Here is a 24,033-nt window from a genome sequence, read left to right as displayed (position 1 = left end):
TGGATTGGCACTCAAAGCAAAAACGTCATTCCTACCAAAAAAGGATGGGATTGGGTCCCTTACTTCAAAGTCAATGCTGCATTAATCCTATAATATGGCATCCAGGGATTCTCTTATTCTGAGTCTCAGTTCTCATCTGAGACATAAAACTCAGGTGAAAACTAAATTGCAAAATGACACCTTGCTGAGAAAGTGATAATTGCCCTGTATATATCAGCTACTACCATGCATACTCCTAATTTCTGAACTTCTTCTGCAGTTTTATAAAATTATTCAAGTCACATTATTTTTCATGTGTTATTATTTTTCGGTTTCTCTGATTGGAGCACAGTATTCCTGAGTGATGTGACACTTGTAACCGCATTTTTCTCCAGAGGTGTCTCCATCTCAACTAAGTCTGAAGAGATTTTTTCCAATCTAAACAAAGCAATTTTTTAATCATTTTCTAACATTTTTATATCAAATAATCTACTGTTAACATGAGAGTTTCATTTTAGAAATCTTCTGGTAGCAGTTACCCTGAATTTTAGATTTACTGAGGGTTTAGGGTTTGGTATTTTTCTGTAGCCATGATTTAAAAAAATATATTCAGAAGGATTACAGTCCTTTCAAGCTTTCCCATCCTTTGCCCATAAATCTGTGTCTGATTGCCTACAAGTAATCACCTCCCTGTGCAGTAAGTGCAGTGTTACTGTGAGGGGCAGTGCCTATTAACTCACTGTGGCTGTGCCTCCTTATAACCCTGTTCTGGACTTCCTGCCCTCCCTGCACTTCAAAACAAGAGGAGATTATAGACAGAATCTAAAAGCTTGAAGAGCAGGCAGTGAAGTGCTTACCTTGTTCTACAGATCTCAGGTTTTACACAAATGAGCTGCATAAAACAATCTCTTTCTTTCAGTGAGTAAATGACAGCAATGCCAGTGAGTGCCACTCTCCAGTTAATGAAACCCAGGCTGATGAGGGATGCCAGCACAATCATAAATGGAAAGTTAAAATGACCACCACATCCCAGTATAACTCAGAAATGCTGAGAAGCTGGCAAAAATACCAGGGAAATGGTGTTTGGAAAGATGCAGCGCTGGTGTAACTCTGCTCCCTGTGAAGTCAGTGCCACCAGTGACATTGCTGGACTGGGAGCTGTGGGACCTTGTCCTGGCCCAGGACATATTCCTTGTGTGTGTGCTGAGAGCCCTGGGGAGCCTCCCCTGACACGCTGCAACTCAGAGCCTGCTCGAAAACCAGCGGGGGCATTTTAGGACAAGAAAGGATTAAAAAAACCCTGCTCGTTAGGTGCAGGGAGACTGGAATGGCTCACATACAAGCACAGACACACAGACCAGTCCTTACTGAGGAGGGGGGAACAGAACAAAGATTTGCCAAACTCTCAGAGGGATCTGAACATTGCCAGGTTCCTAGAAAAACAATTGCATCTGAGATATGCTTTCCAAATAACGATATTTTAAAGAGGGGGAAATGGTGGCATTTTCCACATACTTTAGAACAGAAAGTTCATTAATCTAAATGTGGGCTACTAAAAATATCGTTTTATGACAGATTTTTCTTCTCCCTAAGGCAGAACTAGGAAAGTAAGTTGAGTTGTTACTCAGTAAAGCGAGCTATAAACACCAAAGTAGAAGGTGATAGCTGGATCACCTACCAGAGTGCAATGAAAGGCAAAGGAACAACATATGATATAAGCATCTATAAATAGGAAAATCAAAAGTGGGCGGGGAGAGCCAGGGGGAAGTAAAGGAAGCAAAATAGAGTTGATCAGCTGATGTCCCAAGAGGATGCTTAATATTGCTGCCAAGGGTCCATGGGTTTCACTAGTTGTCTGTGAACCACATACCAAATATATTTAATTGTATAATTCTTGTGAAATCCAAGAAAACAGTTCTAGAGAAAGCACAGAAATCAAATTTCCCATGCATTCACTTTGTATGAGAGGCAGGAAACAACTGTGAGTTTGGATCCCTAAAGACACATATACATACAGACACAAGGATGTAAAACTTCTCTAAAGCCCTGCATTTTTCAGCATCACACAACAGGAACCCCCTGCAGCCACTGCCTGAATTTGCAGATGGACTGATCTGACCTGCAGCCTGGTGCTGAGAGTTAAACCTCCTCAGCTTGCTGTGAGCAGCACAGTACTGGGGCAGAGTGGGTTTGGCACAGTCAGTAGCTGCTATTTTTTCTGATTTAACATGGAATTCTATTGAATCTGTGTAATTACTGTGTCTGTGGACATAAATATACGACTTACACTTCCCTTCCAGCTAGATTTGGTGATCTTTGATGTAACAAGCCTAAGTGTCATAGTAATCAATAACACCTTTTATTCTGTCATAAAGTCTACTACAATAATCTTTCCTTAGACCTGAAGACTCATCCCAGTTTTGACATTGTTACCAGAAGTTTGTTATTTTGGTTGGTTCCAACTTTTGTGCTGATTTTTTTTCCAATTCTATTCAGGTGCATTGATACTACTACAAATTATAATTTCTAAAAATTCTACAGAAGTTAAATTATGATGGTGAACTTAGGTTCATATTTTTAAGCAAGAGGCCTGATTCCTCTACAGGTATATTCATACAGCATTGATAATCTACACTGATAATTACTGTGTGTGCCAGAAGCACTGTAGGGATGTAAATCACTGCTGCTCAGGATGCTGCACTGGAGTGCCCTGCTCTCATGACTGCAAGACATCTGACATTGCATTCTGCCATGCACATGTATCTTGTGACTCCAAAGTGCCATACTATTTTAGTGCCTGTGCCCCATTATTAGAATAAAATAGGATTATCAGAATGGAGAATAAGATGCCAGCTATCTACAGATCCAGTTCATCATTCTGGCTGCTCTGCAAATAAATTCATAATGTAAATGCAAGCCATCATCTGTTTTTAAACTTCAGCATTTTCTTCACCCAGCTGCACAGCTACAGGAAAGTGGTAAAATTCTGTGCAGTGACATTACCCTCAATTTCACAACTTTTTTGATACTTAAGGTCACATCTAGAATTTGTGGATCTGTTATAGAGCACTACAATCCTTTTTTCAGCCTCATCTTCTATTTGCATTCACCCACTCTCTTCATGCATTTCACCCCCCTTTATTTAGACATCATTTATACAGACATTTGTCAATTCTGCAACCAAATAGTTCTCCATATGTCCACCAAAAATGGTGCATAGACTTTGACCACAAAACAAATGTTTAGATTTTTTTTTTAATTATCTTACCAGTTTTATGAAATTCCAAGTTCAAAAGTCAAGCTATATCACTTTTACCTCTTACATGGCTTGACAAGTTTAAAATTATAGTTTTTGTTCCATTTCACCATGTTGCATATAGAAAGCATTAGCTACATGACAAACAGCTGTCATAACCATTTGGGAAACATCCTTTACCTGATAATTTCTTTTAACCCTCCTCAGCATGAAATTAAACTGATTTGTTCTTTCTGCTGTGAGATGCAAGTCATTACTCTAGCCTTAAACTTAAAGAGAAGTGTTTTCCTTTATTAACAAAATCAGCTTGAGCTAAACTTCGAAGATCTATACTCATACCATAATTCCTCATGGGTTTATGTCAATGAAATACTGTGCTATAAAAAAAGCAGATGTTTTTGACAGCATCAGTCCACAGAAAAAGCAGCATGTAGCAGCAGTACAGCCATCTAGAAACAAAACCAGATTTTAGGTATCAGTTTGCTAGGAATACACATCACACTTACTGCCACATGGACAAGAATAATGTCCTGACAAATCATTATTTATCCTGAAGGTTTTTTAATTTCAGTTACAATGATTTATTAGAGATCATGAAACAATCTTTTTTTGGATTTTGCTCATGTGTCTAGTCTTTACAGTTAATAATTCTGTACTGAATACAATATACTGATGATGGATAGCTACAAGCTTGAGATTTATTCATGCAAAAATATTCAAGACTCCTGTTGCAAATGCTGTTTAATGACCATCTTTGAAAATTGGGTTCTAAATCACTTACTGAAAAAACCCTTCCTGGGATGTGTAGCTTTTGAGATGCAAGTTGAGGTTTAAAGGCTGGTTTAGTTACAGTGAGACTGTCAGTGGAAGGCTGAGGCAATTGCACTGACAAGGTGAGCTCTTCCAGTGAAACCTTTGACAAGCAGAGAAGCCAATATTGATATTAATTAACTTACAGCAGCACTCTTGGAGCTCTAAACAAAATCACAGCTGTGCTAGATTTTGTACAAACATAATAAAGGATGTGTACTTACAAGCCAAATAGACAAAACAGACAAGCAATAGAGTGAAGGAAGTGTTGTCATCCCCATTCCATAGTATGAGGCCAGAAATTGATAGAAATCCAGACTTTTCACCTTTTGCACTGCCTTTGTTTCCCCGCTGGTGTAGAAAAGGATATAGAGGACACTTGGCTAATCCTGACCCTTAGGTGACAGCTCAGTGATGTCCTGTTCCATCAGGTACACATTTACCACCCTACACTTAGATCAGGGAAGATTGCTACTTGCATTAGGAGATATTTCTCTTCCCTAGGCTTGATCTTTTGTTTATTAAATCATTAGCTGCATTAAATAATACAGATATAAACAATTTTTCTAGGGGCTTCAACTAGATAGAATTAATTACATGCTCTCAGAACAAGGTTTCAAATGAAAGCAGTCCTGGCTGCCTCAGCTGGAGCACAGCTAACCCATGTGAGTCTGTGGTACTTGCAAACCAGACTAGGTATGGCTGCAGGCAAGATTTAACTTGCATGAACCATGCTCTGCTGTGCCAGTACAGAAAGTCTATACAGGCCCAGAAGGATAATTTCAGTAATTAGAATTCAGATTTCAGAGAAATGTCTCTATTTGGAGATTTCCCAGCACTTAAAGTGAGGGAGGGCTGAGAATCACACTTGTAAGTACAGACACCAACAGTTCTGTTCTGTGTGCCTAGATCCTCATGAAGATGTGAGTCTATATGGGACTTTTTGTGACTCCACTGCAGAAAGCAGAGATTTTATCCTACACTGTTGATTTTGTGGTGATGTGTGGGAATTAAAAGTTTACAATGCCTGAATCGTGATTTACTACTCAGTATTCCTAGGGACTGGATGTGTATTTCTTTCTACTCGTTCCCCCAGCAATTTGGGATTTATCTTTTGATCCATTTTCATTTCAAACCACATAAGAAAAGCTGTTTTCAACTGCTTTGTATTCAGTGACAAATTCCTTATTACCAAACGCATTCTGACTCTTGCTAAAAAAATGATGCACTTGATAGCACACAGGGATTTAAATCCCATCCACTGCTAGGGGTACTTGTGCAGATTAATGCACAGTTCCCAGCAATTCTTGGGCCTGATTTCTAGAGGCTGGCTGAAGTCAAAAGTTTCCCTTCCAGATTCTGAGTACAGCAAGTCGAAGCATTCTCTGGATCCAGGTTCTGATCCGGTCCTCATTTCAAAACAAAAACCACCACAGCACATGCCCTACCACACCCCAATCCCCCACCCAACAAAACCCAAAAAGGACAATACACAGAGGCTGCCAGAGTTTTGATTTCCTTCCTATCTAGAGCATTAGGATCTGAGATATTAGTACAGCCTATCTAAATATATCAAGTAAACTTCACTGTGGTGTAGAATTGATTAAGAGCTTTTGAATTTGTCTTCATGGAAGAGTAATCATCCTAATCTTTAATGTATAGAATAAAAAGATGCAAAATTAAGCAGAAATAAAAGCATACAATATTTAGAAGACAAACAAGGAACAGAGAGCATCCAGGGAATGTGGGACAGAAAGACAGAAGAGAGACTGCAGGAAATAAAAGACAAGAGGAGAATAGAGAAAAAAGTGGATAGCAAGAAAAGATTAAAAAATACTAAGAAAATATTTTTCTGGGCATCCATTAGCTCTTCTCACAGAAATGGAAACCTGAGAATGTTAAAAGGGGAAAGATATATGTACAATTATCAGGCTATTTCTTAGAGGCAGTTATAGTAATTTATACATATTTTAAGCTTGCAAATTCTACTGGCAATAGCATTAGATTTAGAAGGTCTTTCGAAGAAGTCAAGGCTGCAAACTTGAAGTGCATATCTATGATTAATTTCAGTCATCTTGACTGTCTCATATAATTTGGTGTTCTTTGTTTTTTCAATATTTAATATTTAGAAACAGCATTCTACTTCATGTCAAGTGTATCAGAGTTAATTCTAGAAGGCCACGATTTTCAATGCCAGGGGCCTGACATTAGGCTCCCAAGCCTATGTTTGGATATGAAATAATTAACCACAATTTTAGAACTGACTGGACTGAGTTTGCTTAGTTCATATTTTATACAATTACAGAAGTGTATTGCTATTTTAATACATTAAAGAAATCTCCCATATAATGCAAAGAATAATTTGCTTATTTTCCCACAGGACTTTAAATCACTTGGTAATATTGTGGTATCCAGACTAATTCCCAATAGTGAGATGCAATTCCATGAGAAAAACAGCAATTACATCTGACCACATATTTTAAATGAGGGCAAAGACCAAAAAAAGTGTCAGCTCAGGCTCTGTGAATTCATGTAGCATAGAAGCCTTCTTTTCATTCTCATAGGTGAAAAATCTAAGCTGATCTCCTTATTTATTGTTGCTTTTTTTCTGGCTTTAAATGTAATACTCTGGTTAGGATGTCATGTGAGAATCTTCATTTGTGCCGTATTATAATAATCTGTTGTCTGCAAAATAAACAAAACAAAATGTCTAGCTGTCTCTGTAGCTCTAAGGATGAGAAATTATGGATGCAGAGAAGCTTCAGCACACCACAAATTCTGCAGAACTCAGGAAACAAAATTTGGATTTACAATACCAGTTAATTTCTGTTGTCAGTGGAATTAGCTATTAGTTATATCCCTGCTACTGAATCAATATCTCAGGCAGAAACTCTGGTCCTATCTTCCCCATGGCCTCCTCCTTTTCACATTTGCTATTACAGTCCTTTGAGTCCTGGGTGAAATATTTTGTTTTCTTAGCTCAGTCTTTAATAACACATCACAGCTCCAGCACACACATTCAGAAGTGGTTTCTCAGCTCCAGTAAGGTGAGAACTGCATGAGGGCTAAATTACTTCTGTCCCAGAAGTGACCTTTTCTGAGGTCAAGTTAAGCTCATTAGGAGTGTTGTGAAGCCTGTGCTGTAGCTCTGCCTTTCAGCTGCACCTAGCACGTGTAAATATTCTGGATTGTTTTATTTCCAGATCTCTGCAGTCCTCTAGCAAATGTGCTGCTGCTGGGTTTATCTCGGCCAGGTGCTGATGCTGGTGGACACATCTAACAAACCAGCACAGTCTAATAAACAGTGCCCGTGACTGTGCTCAGGAAACAGATTCCTTTCTCTTCTGACCTGGGTTATGAGTTTGGGACCACAGCACCGACATTTGTGTCACTGCTGCATTCTTCACTGCAGCCACTGTCCTTCCCCTGCAGCTCTGCAGGGCAGGGCTGTCCCACACTGCTCTGTTTTGGGGCTGAGCACAGATAAGGCCCTGGACACTTCTGCACATGGCAATGGTAAACCCTCTGTCAGATAGATGGTTAAACCTCTGGGTAATGATTCTTTTCCTTTTCATATGTAAATGTTTCCCCTTTAATGAAATGGAAATACCTTACTTGCTTTATTCCAAACTAATGAATAGGGTTAGTGTCTTCAGAAGCTTTTCTTTGCAATTTAAAGGCCAAGAGGACAAAAGAAAAGAAAAGAGAATCTACTATTCATTCTGTCTCTTTGTTGAGTCACCACCAGGATGGTTATTTTTAATAAAAAGATAGAAATATTTATGCCTGAAGGATTCAGGTTTGTTGAAGCTCTAGAGCTATGATAGAAAGAAATGTCTTTTATTTTTTTGGTCCATTCAGTATTTACATATAAAAAGCATCGACTTTTCATATAGTTCCTGTCATTGTCTCCAATTCAATAAGAGTGCATGCAAAACATTCACAGGAAAGAATGTTGAGGTATGTAATTATTAATATTAAATATTATTTGAAAATATAATATGATATGTTATTACCAAAAGCAAAACTATTGTCAAGAATGAAGCCTATCAGAAAACCAGTAAAGAGGTCTTAAATTAATATGCAATGAAAGACTACATTTTCTTTGCATCAGTAAATTCTGGTTTAGCTTGGTGGACTTGCTACTATATGGGATCTTGCAAGGTATTCGGGGGTTGTTGGTCACCTTAGCTATGGGATTCAGATTTGGGTGATAATAAGGTGTATTATTTATCATCCCTCACTGCTTTCCATACTTTCTTGTGTCTTTCATCAGCACAAGCCTCTGTTGTTCAACTTAAAACATTTTTCAATTGCATTTCTCCTCAGCTCTTAGTACTAGCTATAATCAAAAGATGTCAATTCTTCCACTGCACCCCTTTAAAGAGCCAGTTTTACTTTTTTCCCGTCCATATGGGATGGGGAAATGCCACCCAGGTTATCATCATCTTGCACATCACTCACTGCAGTCTCCTCTCCCTTCTGGGTTGTTTCCCTGTACCCAGTGTGCCAAGTAAAGCCTTTTCCAAGTGTTTCCAAGTGTTCCATAATGCAGCACAGGCAAGATTCACTGGAGTTCTGTAATCCCATCCTCCACTACCAACTGCAGTACCTCAGCTCTGCTCTTCTGTCAGCAATTAAGGATTTCCTAGCACAGGTTAACAGCCTGATTGTCTCTCCCCAGAGATGGATCAGAGCCAGGATACAGATCTAGTCTCAGCTGTTAGGAGTGGCAGTTACAAGGCATCTTAAATTACAAACTTCAGAAGTTCCTTAATTTGAAAAGTGATCCTAATCTTTTCCCAGCTCTTCTCCTCATTTCTCACCTAGTAGGAAATAAGTGACACAAGAAACATTTTTACACTCAAAGCTGTCTAATGTACATCAGATCATTGCCATATGTGCTCAGGTTTGGTTTTTTTTACAGAGTTGGCGTAGATCCAGATGAAGATCTGAAAGCTAAAGCTGCGAGCCAGGTATGTCAGGCTTTTGGACATACACACTGAATTTAAAAGTGTTCAATGTTTGGCAGATCATGGCTACATCTGTGGAAATGAGACATCTCAGAACAAAGTTTAATCCCTCAGAATTAAAAAGGAAAATGTGTAATGTTCAATTCTAGTAGGTCTATTTTTCAGTTATTTTTCACATGGACGCCTAGGTACATTGTGAACTTGAAACCTCCAAAGGGGGCTCCTGAACAAGCTGCAGCTGTTCACCTCTGCCCTTCCATTTTTTGTCACATATATATGGTGCAGTTTCAAATGCAGCACTGCCTGCAGCAGCAGGAGAAATCTGCAGAGCCAGTGCTCAGAGACATGACCTGAGGCTCAGCATGGTGAGTGGAACAGCAGTGAGACTGAGGAGAAGTCACAGTACAGCTGACAAGGTGCCAAAACAAAAAGCCAACAAGTGCCTAATGCTGGTGACACTGTCCCATGCACCCTTTCAGACAACACAACTTGAACTGAAATTTAAATCATCCAACAATAACATAAATGTAGAAAATAAGCTGAGGAAGATACAAGATATTTTATTCATTTGAAAATAAATTAGAGATATCATTAGGCAAAACTTTAATTTATCTTATGTACTGAGTATTCCTAACATTTACACATATCTGAAGGCACAGAAGGTGAATCTCAATTTTTATTGTAACTAGTAGAATTCAGCTGCCTAATTATCCTAATGTTTCTTATAAACAAGGAAAGCCAATATTTTTCACACTGACTACATCTGCATTTTACAATCCAGTCACTGTTCATAAAGGTTTAGCATAACCCTCCATTGCACCATGGCAAGGCACTGTTTTATTCTGAGTCTGAGGAGACTCATGCTAAATTCACTTTCCTAAGCCTCTTGGTAGGAATTCCTGCCTCTGTCTGTATTCTGAACAAAAGCAGGACACAGAACTATAGTCTATTCTTAATTGGAGTATAAATACAGAATTGCAGAAATTTTCTGCTTTTCAGCACTCATGAATTATCAAAGATCAGGGAATTCAGAATGCAGCATAAAATTGATTGAATGCATGTTTTGCAAAAGCCCGATTTCTTCAGAGGCTGCTAGGCATCTAATTTCCTCATTCTTTTACTGAAAATAATAATTTTTATTTACAACAGTAACACATCCAGTGTCCCAACTGTGCTATGTGAATTAACACCTATCCCTCCTGACAAAGCTGAGCAATAGAAAACAGAAGGTGCAAATAAATATAACACTTTTCATGCCCTATCATGTCCAGTTCAGCATTCCTTATAGTAGTATATTATACCTTGGAAAATAGTTTTGCTGTTCTGATTATTCTTCCGTCCTCCCATAGTATTTTATTTTCATTTGTCTGATTTTTTTTGGTGTATTTGACATCTCAATCTTTTAGTAATTCAGACCTTTGCAGCACTCTCTGTAACACTCACTGTTTTAACTCAGTACCTATCATAGTTATTCAAGTCAGATTGTTTCTTCTAATTTTCTCTCTCATTCCTCTTCTTCCCCTGTTTCCTCTTTTCTCTCCCTTTATTTCCAAAACAATATTTGTATTTAGTTTACCTTTCATTACTTCTTATTTTCTTCCTATGTTCCTGTGTTTTCACAGCGAAAGCAGTTGATTTTCCTGCACACTATCCCTGCACAAATAACGTGTCAGGTGCCAGTACCTCCCACTGCCAGTTAAAGCTCTTGCCCAGATGAACTTTAAACCATGTGCCCACTCTCAGAGCTGGTAATTGAAGCTTCAGGGGAGATTGTACCAGAAAGAAGAAGGAAATACCTTCCAGAATAAGATGTTTGAAAGAGAGCAAAAATTAATGGAAAAGGAACCTCTAGGCTTCTCCCTGCTCAGAGTACTCAGCCAGAATGGGAAAGCTACAAGGTTCTGCTACTGAGATTTGAATTTAGCTCTTCTGTGACCATTCTAACTACCAGGACATGGGTACCTTGCTGTGGGAACCTTTCAATCCATGTCTGTAACCATAGCTAGATATTTTTTTTAGGGGCAGAGTAAGCCTTAAAGGCCTTCCACCTCATGCCTACTATGTCAGATGCAATACCAGCTATGTGGCTGCAAAACCCTTTTCCTTCCTTACCTCTTCATCTTTATCTCCCTTCTTTCCTTCCTTTGCCTCTCAAAAATTCAATTTTCTGTGAAGAGATTTGATTTATTTGATAATTCTATGTATACAGTTATTTCTAAACTTCTGATTATGTTCTATTTTGGGCTACCTGAACCAATAATTTTGGCAGCCAGCTGGCAGCAAATTCCAGCTGAAATTGTAAGACCTGGAACCCAGAGCTCCTTCCCTAGAAAAGGTGTAGAGCCTTTCCATGCATAATTAACATCTGGACTTCATCATACCATGATCCATCAAAAGCATATCTCAGTTTCAATTCTGTCTTGCCACCCTTAAATTTATCATTAAATCATTATCACAGCACAAGCATAAACAAAGAAAGTAGCCTCATATTCATACCATTTACTTATTGATGGGCTGTCATAACTTAGTTCTGAAAGAAATTTAAAAATACATACTAAAGTAGTATATATTGCTGTGTAGAAAATAGTATGTAAAAACAAACCACTTTGTTGCATATGATGTACATTCAGTGTACAAACACCAAAAGCTAACTCTGAAAAGCACAACTCAGGACACAGAATCACTAAGCAGAGTTATAAAGTTGGTCTATTTAAAAAAGGCAAAAGCTTCATGGCAGTGAGCTATTTAACTAAATTCCCATTTTAAAAAACAGTCAATAGCATATTTCATTCAGATGGCTTATGTCTCAAATTCTGCTATGTTAACCACGGTTAAGAGAGGGTAAGAATATATTTTCTACAAGCACTTCAGAAAAAGTGTTGTAGATGTGCTATTGACCTCAGAAAAAAACTAAATAGCCTGCAAAATGTTTATCAATACCATCTCTGTCAAACTAATCTGCATAGTTTATTCAACTGTCCCTACATCTTAGTTACACTGTTCTCATCAGTTTCATCTGCCAGCTGGTTGGTGAATTTATTGCAAGGACTAATGAGAGTAATCTCCATATGGGCAATTCCCATATGGAAGAAGAGATATGAGAAATTTTAGCATTTTCCCTTCCCAGAGAGAAAATTGTTGGAAGAGATAGAGCACTGTCTCCCCTACTTTTACCTCTCTGAACTGTAGGGGAAGTGAAAAGTTAATTTTAAAACCATAGGATCCAAAACAGGATCCAAGGATCTGCAAGAGCCCAGAAACATCCACACCAACCTCTCCTGTCATCCCTTGTACTGTGTCTGCAGGGGCTGCACTCCAGATAACCACCCAGATTCCCACAAAAGCTGATAACACAACACAGATTTCATATGCAAAAGGAGCAAGGTGCAACACGTGTCAAACTAGAAATAAAAGAAGGCCCAGGTCAGGACCAGAGAGCCCTTGGGGAATTAACTCTTGTGTAGACATCTCTGTCCCCTGCTTTCACACAGCAACAATTCATGTTCCCGAATGAGGAAACTTTTTCCTTAAGAACCTAGAGGTTCAATGAGCTTGGAAAGAGGAATTAACCAACAACAACACTACTATTCAAAGGACACAGGCCATTTACAGAGCTCACTGTGCTTTTAACAAGCTGTCCTCTGCCCCCCACACAAGCAGCCCACTCCACAATATGTTTATTTCCATGCCTGTCCTTCTCTTCCTCATCTCTACCCCTGTGTGTTCAAGTCCTTCCCTCTCCTTTATAAAGTGTTCTTATTGTTCTGACCTAACACAGATTTTACCTACAATCACACTCCCTGCCTAAATCTTTTAATCATTTTCCCAATCTTTATCTTGCCAAAGTGCACCATTAGATGTTTAGAGCTTGGAAGAGTGTTCTGTTGCTCAGTTAGGGATTAGTACAATCCTCTTCCCCCATCCCAGCTTCCCCAGCTACTGGGAAGAGTTGCTAAAATACTCAACTCAGTTAACAAGGAAACAGATCCCAAGAATAATATTTGTTCTCTTTGGTGCATTTGCATGTTCATTGTGACCACATTAGCAAAATCATAACAGCTACAGCATGGATTCTGTCTAACCTTATTTAAAACTCAATGGCATCAATGTTCCCATGAACAGGTTTCCTTGGAACTAGAACATGCACTTTTGAGAGTCAGACCATTGACATGATCATCAGCCAGTGTATGAGTATATTAGTCTATAATAAGGTATTATATTTTAATATATTATTAGATTAAAACATGTAAATTAACAGATTCATAGGTTTCAAACTGCATAAGGAAAAATATTCTCGTTTAAACTAACCTAACTTACCAAAAAACAAAAGCAAGACAACAGTTGAGTATCCTTTGAGAACTGGCCATCCCATTACTAATTTCATCCTGCTAGTAATTCTTCCACTAGAACTGATGTGATACTTAGAATATGACCAAACTGGCTGTCTTAGTACAGATAACTGCTCCTAATTTATTATTCCAAAGTATGACCCTGAGGAAAAGGATAGTCCACCTCTCTACCTGTGCAGCATGTCACAGAATCAGCTTGCAGAATGGAAAGGGTATTTTGAGCCTTGTCAGTTCAACTCATGTTCCCCTCTCCTTGGAAAGAAGCATAATAAGGACTTTCCTAGTTATTAGAATATCTCAATCCCTTTGGGAAAGACAATTTGTTAGACATATACAAACAGCTTCTGATCTTGTAGGGGTAAACTGAAGGAATCCCACAAAACTAAATCAAAATATCATTTTATTGATCTCAGAGTATAGCGCTTCTCAACTGCTTAAAAAAACCTGGGATCATTCATAAAAGTAAATGCTACATCCTTCCAATGCGTGCAGCAATGTGAAATGTGCTGCATGAGCCAATTTTTTCCTGAACGCATTTGCACGGATGACATTTGTGTGACAACAAAGCTTTTTAAACTTAAAAAAACCCGTGCAGTTAATTGTAATTTGGTCTGACATGTATTTTTAATATTGTAACTCCATGTTTTATTTATTTTATAAAAATGCTTCTCACTGCATTCATTCATTTATTTTTCAGAGTGCATCTGACTTGGATAAAAATACAACCAAAGCTGAGAGTGCGTGGCTGTTCAGAATATGGTATGGCTTTGACCACAAGTATCCTTTTCTGTTATAAACCATGAATGAGAGTTGCACTACAATTTGCCTTCAAAACGTTCAAGAATCAAAAAATATTATACTTTTAAAAACCAAAACAAAAGTCTAATCTATTTTAATGCACTCTCAAGAAGTAGAAATTTTGCAAGTCCAAGGCAGCAGAAGGTCCAGCCGTGACTGAGGGTACAGTGAGAGGAAACAATTTAAGGAGTTCTGTGCTATAGTATATCGACAATACATTAAATTAACCTCCTTAAATTCCTGGATAAAACTAATCCAATCATTATTTAGATAGGGTGTAGATTCTGTGTTTGAGGAAACGGGGAGATTGGAGCCAGAGCAGCCAAATGCCTGCTGCCTGACCATATACTCAGAAAGCTACTTAAGAAAAAAATAAGACAACACTGGTTTACCCACACCTCTAATAAAACACAGAAAGAGGCATCCATTATGAAAACTCCCAGGACTTTCCTGAAGCTCATGCCTCCTGATCCCTGGATTCCTGAGCCTTTGTGCTTTTATTCACGTTCCTACTGAGGCATGTGGAGAACAGACCTTGAATATGGGTGTCTGATGCTTTATTCCAGGAAGTCTGATTTCCATGTCTTTTGCATTTCAAGAAAATATTTTAAGTGATAAAAGAGCATCCTCCCTAAGCCAAGGCAGAACATACAGTCTGACTCTAATGCCTGTGCAAAAACTGTGAACGCTACCATTCTAATTTATTGTAATTTTAAACTGACTCTGCACAGGTTTTGCATAGCTGCCAGTGAGATGCCACAGTAGCAATCCCACCCTAAGCCTTGAACAGAGATGCACAGTGAATAGAAGAGAAGCCACCTGCTGATTTCTGTGCATCCAGGCTCAGGAGCTGAGCAGGCAAAGCCCTGCCAATGCTGTCTCCATTATCCAATAGCACATCTAATAGCACCCTGCACTACTGAGCAGAAATTAATGTTCAGGCTGCATGTGTTTTTCCTGATACCAGCTGCAGCAAACTAGAATGAAATATTTCAGCTGATAAAATGCAATTCTTTGGGAATACAGCTTCCTTGGAGAGTTCAACTGAAGTTACCCTTCAAAGAGATTTCTGATGGAAAAACATCTTTTTGGTTAAAAATTGATGTTTTTCCTTAATTCACCTACTCAAGCAATTTTAAAGGCCAAAAAGCACTTGGCATTAAAATGTTTCCCTCGGATAATTATTGAAGAATACATAGAATTAGTAGGTAAATGTTATACGAAGTGAGAAAATATGTTTAAATGTTAATGTTGAGTACCAACACGACTGTCTTTAGCCACCACTGTTTCAGAAGAAATAGCCTGTGGTGTTGGTATATCCTAGAAACTAGAAGTCAAAAGGAACAGACGAACAGGGTGAGGGGAAGGAAGAATTTTTCCTCTGAAGATAAAAAAAAATTAAAAAGCAAGCAAAAAATATGGAAGGCAGGAGCAGGACAGAAGTATGAATTAAAGACATGAAGGAGAACAAGGGCAGAGATAGAAAACAAGGGACAGAGGCAGAAGAGGGAAAGAGAAATCAATATGAAAAAGTCAGACAGCAGTACAAATAAAATGAAAAGTCTGTAGAAGGCACCAGAAGTACAAATTCTCAGAGATTTTCTGTATGGTAGAGATCTTGAATATAGGTGCCTCATGCTTTATTCTAGAAATTCTGGTTTCTATGTCCTTTGCATTTCAAGAAAATATTTTAGGTGATTTTAAAAAATAGTATTTTTTAAAGAACACATTTATTCATGTCACTCTCACTACCAGTCAAGCTATAATCTTTCTTTAGAATTCAGATGTTCAGAGATTATAGCTGTGCCATTACCCTGAAATATATATTTATTACAAATAATACATCTACATTTCACTAATCCTGAAAATGTATGCCCATATTCCTGCATGGAATGATAGTTGAACCACTAATGCTGTGACTCACAGCTCTAAGCTTTTCTTTGGCATGACTATTTCTGAAAGACATTCTTTTCAAGGAGAAAAAAATTATCCACCCAAACTTTCTTTTGCCTTTCCCTGCCTAATGTTATAAAGCCATGTTGCTAAATTTAGAAGAAGAAATTGTCATGTAGCATAGTACTTGTCCCCAGTACAAGATTACAGAGAGGATTATGATAAAGTTTTCAAAGAAAATATACAGCAAACTAATAACCTATCTGTTCACATACTTTGAAAGCACACAAGACTCTGACATTTCTATAGTTTGACATTTGCTCTTAGGCATTAACACAAATCTACCCACTCTTCTGGCAATAACATCTCTTATGCCTATTTATTTCACAGGGGGAAAGCAAGAGGGAGGAAATGTCACTAAGGAAATCAAAAAGTTGTGCTGTTCCTTGCTGTCGTTATGAATGATTTCCAATTAGTTCAGTGATCTTAGGCAATGGCAACATACCATGCTAGGGTAGAACTGTGCAAAAAATCCCTGCAATTCTCTTTGAGAATCACGTTTTATTTTTATTCTGAAAGAAACATCAGGAGCCTGATCCAGAGCCAAATGGGCTCAATGAGGATTGTATTATTTCAGCAAAAGTTTCTTTGAATCGGGTATTGACACAGGAAAAATGTACCATTCTCTAAAACCTAGGCTAAGAATGTTAATATTGAAATAATAAAATTGAAGAACAAATTATTTTAGTACATAGAGTTATCTTCTTGGATTTCCATCTCAATAATTTAAACAAGAAAAATGCAAAAAGAATACTTGCATCTGACTGTGGCAACTTCCAGTGAGTCAGCTTTTGTTTTTACATCCTACAGAGCATTACACCACTTGAAGCCATAATATCCTACTGAAGGCTAGTGGGAAAGCAAGGGAATAAACAAAGGTTTTTTCAAGAATTTATCACGAAAAAGAGACACTGCAGACTTACAATCCAGCATTATATACACATCTTTAAACTGCTGTGTTTTTTCAAAGCAGATATAGGCAAGTTTAGCTAACAAATGAATGAGTAGGTGGAAATTTCATCCTGCAAGGGCACGATTCTGTGTGCATATGGGCAGAGCTCAGGCAAATGGCAAGCAAAATTTTCCCATTCCACAGCATCCCCAAAAAAGTTCTAACTTTGCTCCCAGCTAAGAGCAAGTTGCTTTTAACTCTTCTCAGTCCCAGCCTCTCTACTTGCTTACTCTAGCAAATATCCTCCTTTTGCCTGCATAGTCCTAAGACATTGTGTACCTGACTGGAGCTGGGATTCCTCCTCTACACAGGCCTGGAATCCCAGTTACAATTCGATAAATGAAGGGAAATTAGTGTAATAAAAACATGTTGCAAGCAACTTTCACCTGTTTTTCCAGCTGCTCTAAACTCTGCAATAGTTTCTGGCTTCATATAATATTATACAAGGCTCTTCATCCACTAAGGATTCATTCTCTCCCAGAATCCATCTAATTCTCATTTTCTCACGTGGGGGCAATTCTTGTTCTTGCTGGCTGTTCTGTAGCATCCATCAGGAAGATAACTACAATTTTCTCCCAGCTTCTCATGCCCAATAATGAGAAGAGAAGGAAGGACTTGGGATTGCTGCACTAAAACACAAAACTAATGCAAAAATAATGGAAATTGAAGATGAGAAAAGGAGAGTGCAATGCATACACCAAGATAATTCTGGATAGAAATGTTCACCATCTTCATAAGAAGAAGCCCACATTGTGTTGTGGGACACATACTTGGATAGTACACACTGAAACTTGCATTAAGAACAAAATAGTTACTGCATAACAGGAAAACATATGCAAGATGAAAGAGAAGAAATCAAGAAAGGAAGGAAGAGGGACAGAGACATCAAATGCACAGTAAGTTTCTTTAAATACTTTGTAAATGTTAAATTGCAAGACTTTGGATTTTTAAATTGCAAGGTTTTGGATTAGACTTTGCAGCAAAGTCTAATCATGTTTTTGTGGGAAAGGGGTGAGGATGGAAGGCCACATCCTGTGCAGTGCCAGGACTAACATGACCAGGGCACCAAGGCTGTCCATCTCTGGCATGAGTGAGGGGGCAGAGGGAGGCAGGGGGGGGACTGTGATTGTTGTCAGCTGCTGGGATGGCTTCCAGGAGTACTGAAATGACAGATTTCCTGCATCCTTGGTACTGCCCCAAGCTACCAAAGAACAATGCAGCTGCCTAACTTTGCACAAAACTCTGCTTTTTTGAGTGGTTCACACACATTGATGCCTGGAAAGCAGAGGGAGGAAAAGCTTTCTCCTTCTATACAAATTTCTTTTCCATCTGTGGAAATAAGTTACACTGAATAGAAGCAGGTGTATGGGACAAAGTGAGGCAATTCTCTGGAAAGTAACTCCTGAAAGTGTTTCTGTTTAAACTGCAGTTATCCACCATTCAAATTCACGCCTTTCAGTTTGGTTCAAAAAAAAAAGAAAAAGCTGTTTATGTCCATTGCACTTGCCTGAAATCCATCAGCCAAAAGGAATTGCATTATTCGTAGACTTCAAAAGTTTATCCTCCTTATCAGGGCACCTATCATTTTATTTCTCCTGTGCTTTGTACGTGGATAAAACAGACATAATGGTTGACTATTGAATAGGATAAGTACTATTCTGTGCCTGGGAGAAAATGGAAAACCTACTAAAAGCAAAAGTGCATTCTAGGGTGGACTGACTGTCAAAGACAAACTCAGCATTTGGTGGTCTTTTCAGCTGAATTTTCTTTCTGGGCTAGCTTGTCACTCTCATCTCAGACATCTTTGGAAAGAAAAGGCAAGGAAGAGCCTGAAAGCATGCACGTGCACACTGTTTTCTTTTACCTGCTGGAGAACTGATAGTTCCTTAATTACCAATACTCTGATTCATTCTTCTTTTAGCACTTCAGTGAAAACAGCAAAATAGCACATAGGGACCTACTTTTGGCCCAGAAACTCAATTTGCTACACAGTTTTCAAACAGAAAAGAATCTTATCTGAGAGACAATTCAGTCCAATCGTGAACCAAAGCATTAGAGATAACACAGCTCAAGCCAAGCAGATACCATGGAAGCACTGCTGCAGAATGGGCTGGCAGGAAAGGTAGCCAGCATAGCACAGAAATGCCAAGAGAGAAATGCCACAGAAAGCCAAGAATCAGCTTTGCAGATGTTAAAAGTAGATCATAAAAGCTGAGAGGAAAGCACAAGCCACAGTAAGTGAATTATAGTGGATCTCATAACATGAGCACGACAAAAGCAGCTGACTGATCCATCAGGCTTCCTCCAGCAGTACAAACTTCAGGTCCCCAGAAGGCATTTTATCACTGGAAACAATTGCCTGGACTTGGTTCAAAGCTCATTCCCAAAACACATTTTCAAGTACATGATCTAGAAAAGCTCATTGTTCTTTCTACAGCACAGATAATCAGTGTAGCTGATTTGGTGCTATTTCCTGACCCTTTCAAGGACACAGGATTGTTGAAACTCTGCAAATTAACCTAATAAATAAACATGGCTAATTATTAACCAGAATAATAAGTGACCTCAGTTTGTCCTCCATTCACAGAAAGAAACCTAGATAAATAATTCTGAAACAGTTCCACGGTGAATAAGCAAGTAAAATCATTCTCATTTGTAAAGTTTTGCTCACGTCAATTCTTTGAAAGTCTCATTCATGTCCAGGGTTTTTTTTACAATGAAAAACTACTAAACATAACTTAAATAACAAGTATGAATGCAAAATTAAATAGAAAGTATTAAATTAAAAATCCTGGGTTTTTTTACAACTTATGACATATAATCCTTTTCACAGTTGTATTGCATGGAGACACACAAAGATTATTCATGATCATTTATTGATCTATTTATCAAAAAACGTAAATTTTTAAGCCCACCCTTTCCTCACCACAATCCTGCAATAAGGGAGCTTCAGGTATTTTGTTTCCACAAAATATAATCAAGGAAATAAAGCTTGAATTTTTACTATTTAGATCTTTCATCATACTAAGATTCAATACATTGCAGAAAGGCCCGTTTACATGTTTAAAACAAAAACAAACAAAAAATTAAATTAGGGAGAAATCAGACAAGGGAAAACTGTAGAAAAATCAGATTATTTTTCATAGTCTAATTTTAGCTCTTAAAGTTACATAAAACAATAAAAACACTAAGGCATTCTTAGCGAATTGAACTTTTTTTTTTTTTGCCAAAGGTGTCACTTCACTGGTAACAAAGCCATTATATCAAACTTCTTGATTTCTTTAAAGCCTTCAAAGAACTATGCAGTGCTTTTACCTTTAAAGGAAGAAATAGTCACATGGGAGAAATTTAATGGGATTTTTTTAAAAATCAATGTTCTAAATAATTGTTAAACAATGCAGGGATGGGAGAAGTGGAGGAGAATATGTCATTATTGTTGCAGTCTGAGGAGCAGGGAAGTGCTTTTCTGGAAGCTCTTACCAAATCCTTGTTGTCATCTATCACAGATGCTGGGCCTGGTTTTCTATTCTTTGCATCAAATGCTCATTGATTTTTTTTTAAGTTTTGCACAGCAAAGGCAGAATCTGACCTAGAGGTTATTGTGGACAATTGCTTAGAATTACCAGCTTTGCTATGTAACATCCTGGCTCACATGACATATTATAGCTTCTGTGTGTGCTGTTCTCTGAATTTCTCATACCAAGGACCTCAGCTGAATACAGAGACCTCACAGATTCTGGGTGGCCCAATATAAATACATGGCTCTTTGTGCAACTATATAACTTTCTTTCATGTAATATATTAAAATTATTAGAACCTGCAATGGATAGAAATCACAAACATCATCTCATATGGAGTTTTATAATTTAAAAATAGAACTGTTCATAGAGGAAATACACTTTAGTCTTTCTAGTACAAATCCACTAAAAAAAAAAAACAAAACTAAAAAACAATGAAACAAAAACAAAACAAAAAACCCCAAACCAAACAAAAAATACTTTCCAGTTCTGCAGCTTACTTCTACCTGCCTAGCTGCCTGTTACAGTACCTGTCAAATGAAAATACAAAATCTGGAGTTGATCTACAGCTTAGTGAAGTAAATGGACTCAGTTTATTGACCCAAACAAATTATAGCTTAAGCCATCATAGTATCCGATTTTACTGATAAGTATTATCATTCTGTGTGACAATTCTTTATTTCCCTCCCCTTCTCACTTTATTATTACAGCAAACTGAAGGCTGACTGTACAAAGCAGAAGCCTAGGCTTGTATTAGTCCACTCAAGCATGAAATTATAGTTTGTTGGCTGACAATAGTTAATAGCACCCAAGAGACCCAAGTATGATATAAGAGTACCGGAAGCTTATAGCACAGATTTAATCAAGCATAGCTTAAAATCCTCTTTCAAGTCTCTCATTATTTCATTTACACCTCTGTACATGCAAAAACTTACTTTGCAGTACATCTAAAGTGTTTTAAAGTGTTTTTCTGCATGTGTATCTTCCACTGTTGTGTTTCCAGACATTTAATGTATATTGGAATGCCTACTGCATCTGTAATGCCATCTATAAATGGCACTTCTTTCACAGCAGCAATTGTCACAGCAAGATATTGCTAAATATAACATCACCTAGGCAAGAAATTGGTAATACTTCCTAGTAAGGGGCTGTTATTAATATTAAATTACAGTGGTATTCCGGTAAAGGCTGTGAGACTAAAGGAATCAGGATGATTAATGTTATCAACCAGGAATGGCAAAGAGCACATTAATGATTTTCCATCAGAAAATATTGTTGAATTGAACTCTTTTACAGAAAGTTAATATCTGAATGCAAACTCCTTGTGAAGTCAATAATACATTCCAGTGCCTTCAAGTAGGTGTGAACAAGACCCTCCATAAAAATCTTATTTGGGAACTTGGTCTGTATTATTGGCATCCTCCCCGTTTTAGGTGGCTGCTCTAGAAAAAACACCACTGGTCCCCTTAGTTTGTGTTGGCTATGAGAGTTTCAAGTTTAGTTAAACTACTTTAGCACCCTAACCAATAAGGCTGAGGCAAATGTGCAAATGTGAGAGGAAAAAATCTTTTTGCCTCTAATTTTAAGAACACTCTGGCAATCAGCAATTCAAAATGAAGCAATTTTTAGCAGTAGAGAAACTCAAGAGCCATTTTCTATTTCTGATATTGAAATGGGCACATGATTCACTGAAACATGAGCATCATCCTGCATTCAGATAGACTGTGAATCAACCAGGCTTAGTACCAGTTCTTAATTCAGCTCTTCTCAAGGGGATGCCCAGGAAAGGTGGAGAGGATAGATCAGAGAAATTATCTATAATGATACACTGATACAGGGCTGACTACAAGTTTGCATGAGGTATTGCAGCAGATCTTCACATCTGACTGATCCAACTCCCTTTAACTATTGTCAGAGGATGTAAAAGTCCCAAGACAAAGGCAATCTTTCATCTTACACTATAATACAAGCTTCTTGAAATGCATACTTAAATGCATGAAGGAATGGGATAAGTATTTTTATCTGATTATTTTCTTCAAAATTTTTAACTTGTGCTATTATGCCCCAAAAAAAAGTTTTAATTTCTTAAATACAAATTTAAAATATTGCAAAGGATGTCTTATTTAGGCAGACAATTCTACAGATATTTTTATTTTGTTCTTCCATGTAATTATGCACTGAACAGTTGTGCTATGAATAGTAAAATCTCATTCAAATTTTAAAAAATTCCTAGTGCTGATGGACTTGGAGAGCTTTGCTCTTTGTTCATTAGGAGTTCATAGGGAATGTTTTATTCAATTTGCTAAAAGCAAGCTGGTGATTTTCTGAACTGATTCACTAAATTGTTATTTATCCTTAGTAGGCAAACTTCTGGTCAGTGCTATCTATTTTAAAAAGCAGAAAGCTCCAGCTTTCTGCAACATCTCTTAAATAGTTCAAGAGGAGGTTCCCCCCTTGTTTCATTTTGCTGCTTGTTCCTCTAAGGAGCTGTGGTGTCATCTCAGCTCCTGGCACACGAGCAGAGCATCCCTGAGCACAGCCCTGCAGTCTGGGCTCACAGAACAGGAGCTGGCAGGGCACACCTGCACGCCTTCACTGCACACCTTTGGCTTCAGGGCCTTCAGCCTTAGGTGCTCCAGGTAAAAAAACCATCTCTACTCACATCCACTGTTTCCCCACGCTGTGGGAAATTCCCTTCATTCTACCTTGGTTTAAGTTGGATTCCTTGAGATGAAGTATGAGGAAAATGGATTTTTCCTGAGCACTATCCTACATAGCCCAGGCCATGAAACTGCTGATGCTGTCCCATTCTCTGGGAAGGGGGGCACAGCCTTCGAGTGCAGAAACCTGATTTACCCTTCTACTGTTGATAGAACATCTGAAACAGGTTTGATGAATTTTGAGTAGTAACAATAACTCCTAATATTTCCAATATCGTTAAGATAAGAAGTGATAGACTGTTCTTTAATTGGAAAGCACAGAAGTGGTTTTTACTCATAAAAAGACCGGTATAATTTGTTCAAAGGTTGAGTCCTCATTAAAGATACAGAATAGTGTATGTCAGAAATGGTTAAGGCTTTGAAATTCTTTGTGGATTATTCACTGAAATTTGCATTGCTACACAGCATGAACTATTTTTGGATTCTGCATAAATAGAATATCTAATACAGAATTACATTATAATGAAATATGCAATAATGCAAGTACCCATAGAGTGCTTTTCATGTACTGCAGGCATCCAAAAGTTTCAAATGCATAAAAGATGGTTACACTTGCTGCACAAATGACTGCATATGAGGTTCATTCCCATTTAGTTAAAACTCAGTAGTAAAAAATAAACACGTAGAGGCTGCTATGACATAGTTAAATTACTATTGATATTCTGTATCTTGGCAAGTATCAGTGGGAACTGGAGTGATTAAAAATTGTGATTGGTCGTTAGGGC

The 24,033-nt window shown here is 37.9% G+C and overlaps 1 protein-coding gene across 3 annotated transcripts in view; it reads left to right on the top strand.

Annotated features, from left to right (window-relative positions):
* Positions 1-24,033, top strand: part of SLC9A9 (solute carrier family 9 member A9) — a 174,901-nt gene that overhangs the window by 120,560 nt on the left and 30,308 nt on the right. For 2 of the 3 annotated variants that reach the window (XM_014877880.2, XM_014877882.2), the window contains exons 13-14: positions 8,973-9,021; positions 14,065-14,144. In XM_014877880.2, the coding sequence (XP_014733366.2) occupies positions 8,973-9,021; positions 14,065-14,144 (129 nt within the window). Of the gene's footprint in view, positions 1-8,972; positions 9,022-14,064; positions 14,145-15,295; positions 15,467-24,033 lie in introns of those variants that run through there. The other variant, XM_088170805.1, reaches the window with a different exon arrangement.

Source organism: Sturnus vulgaris, chromosome 10, assembly GCF_052056855.1.
Source record: "Sturnus vulgaris isolate bStuVul1 chromosome 10, bStuVul1.hap1, whole genome shotgun sequence".
Classification (NCBI taxonomy): Eukaryota; Metazoa; Chordata; class Aves; order Passeriformes; family Sturnidae; genus Sturnus; species Sturnus vulgaris.
This window is presented reverse-complemented; position numbering and strand designations above follow the sequence as displayed.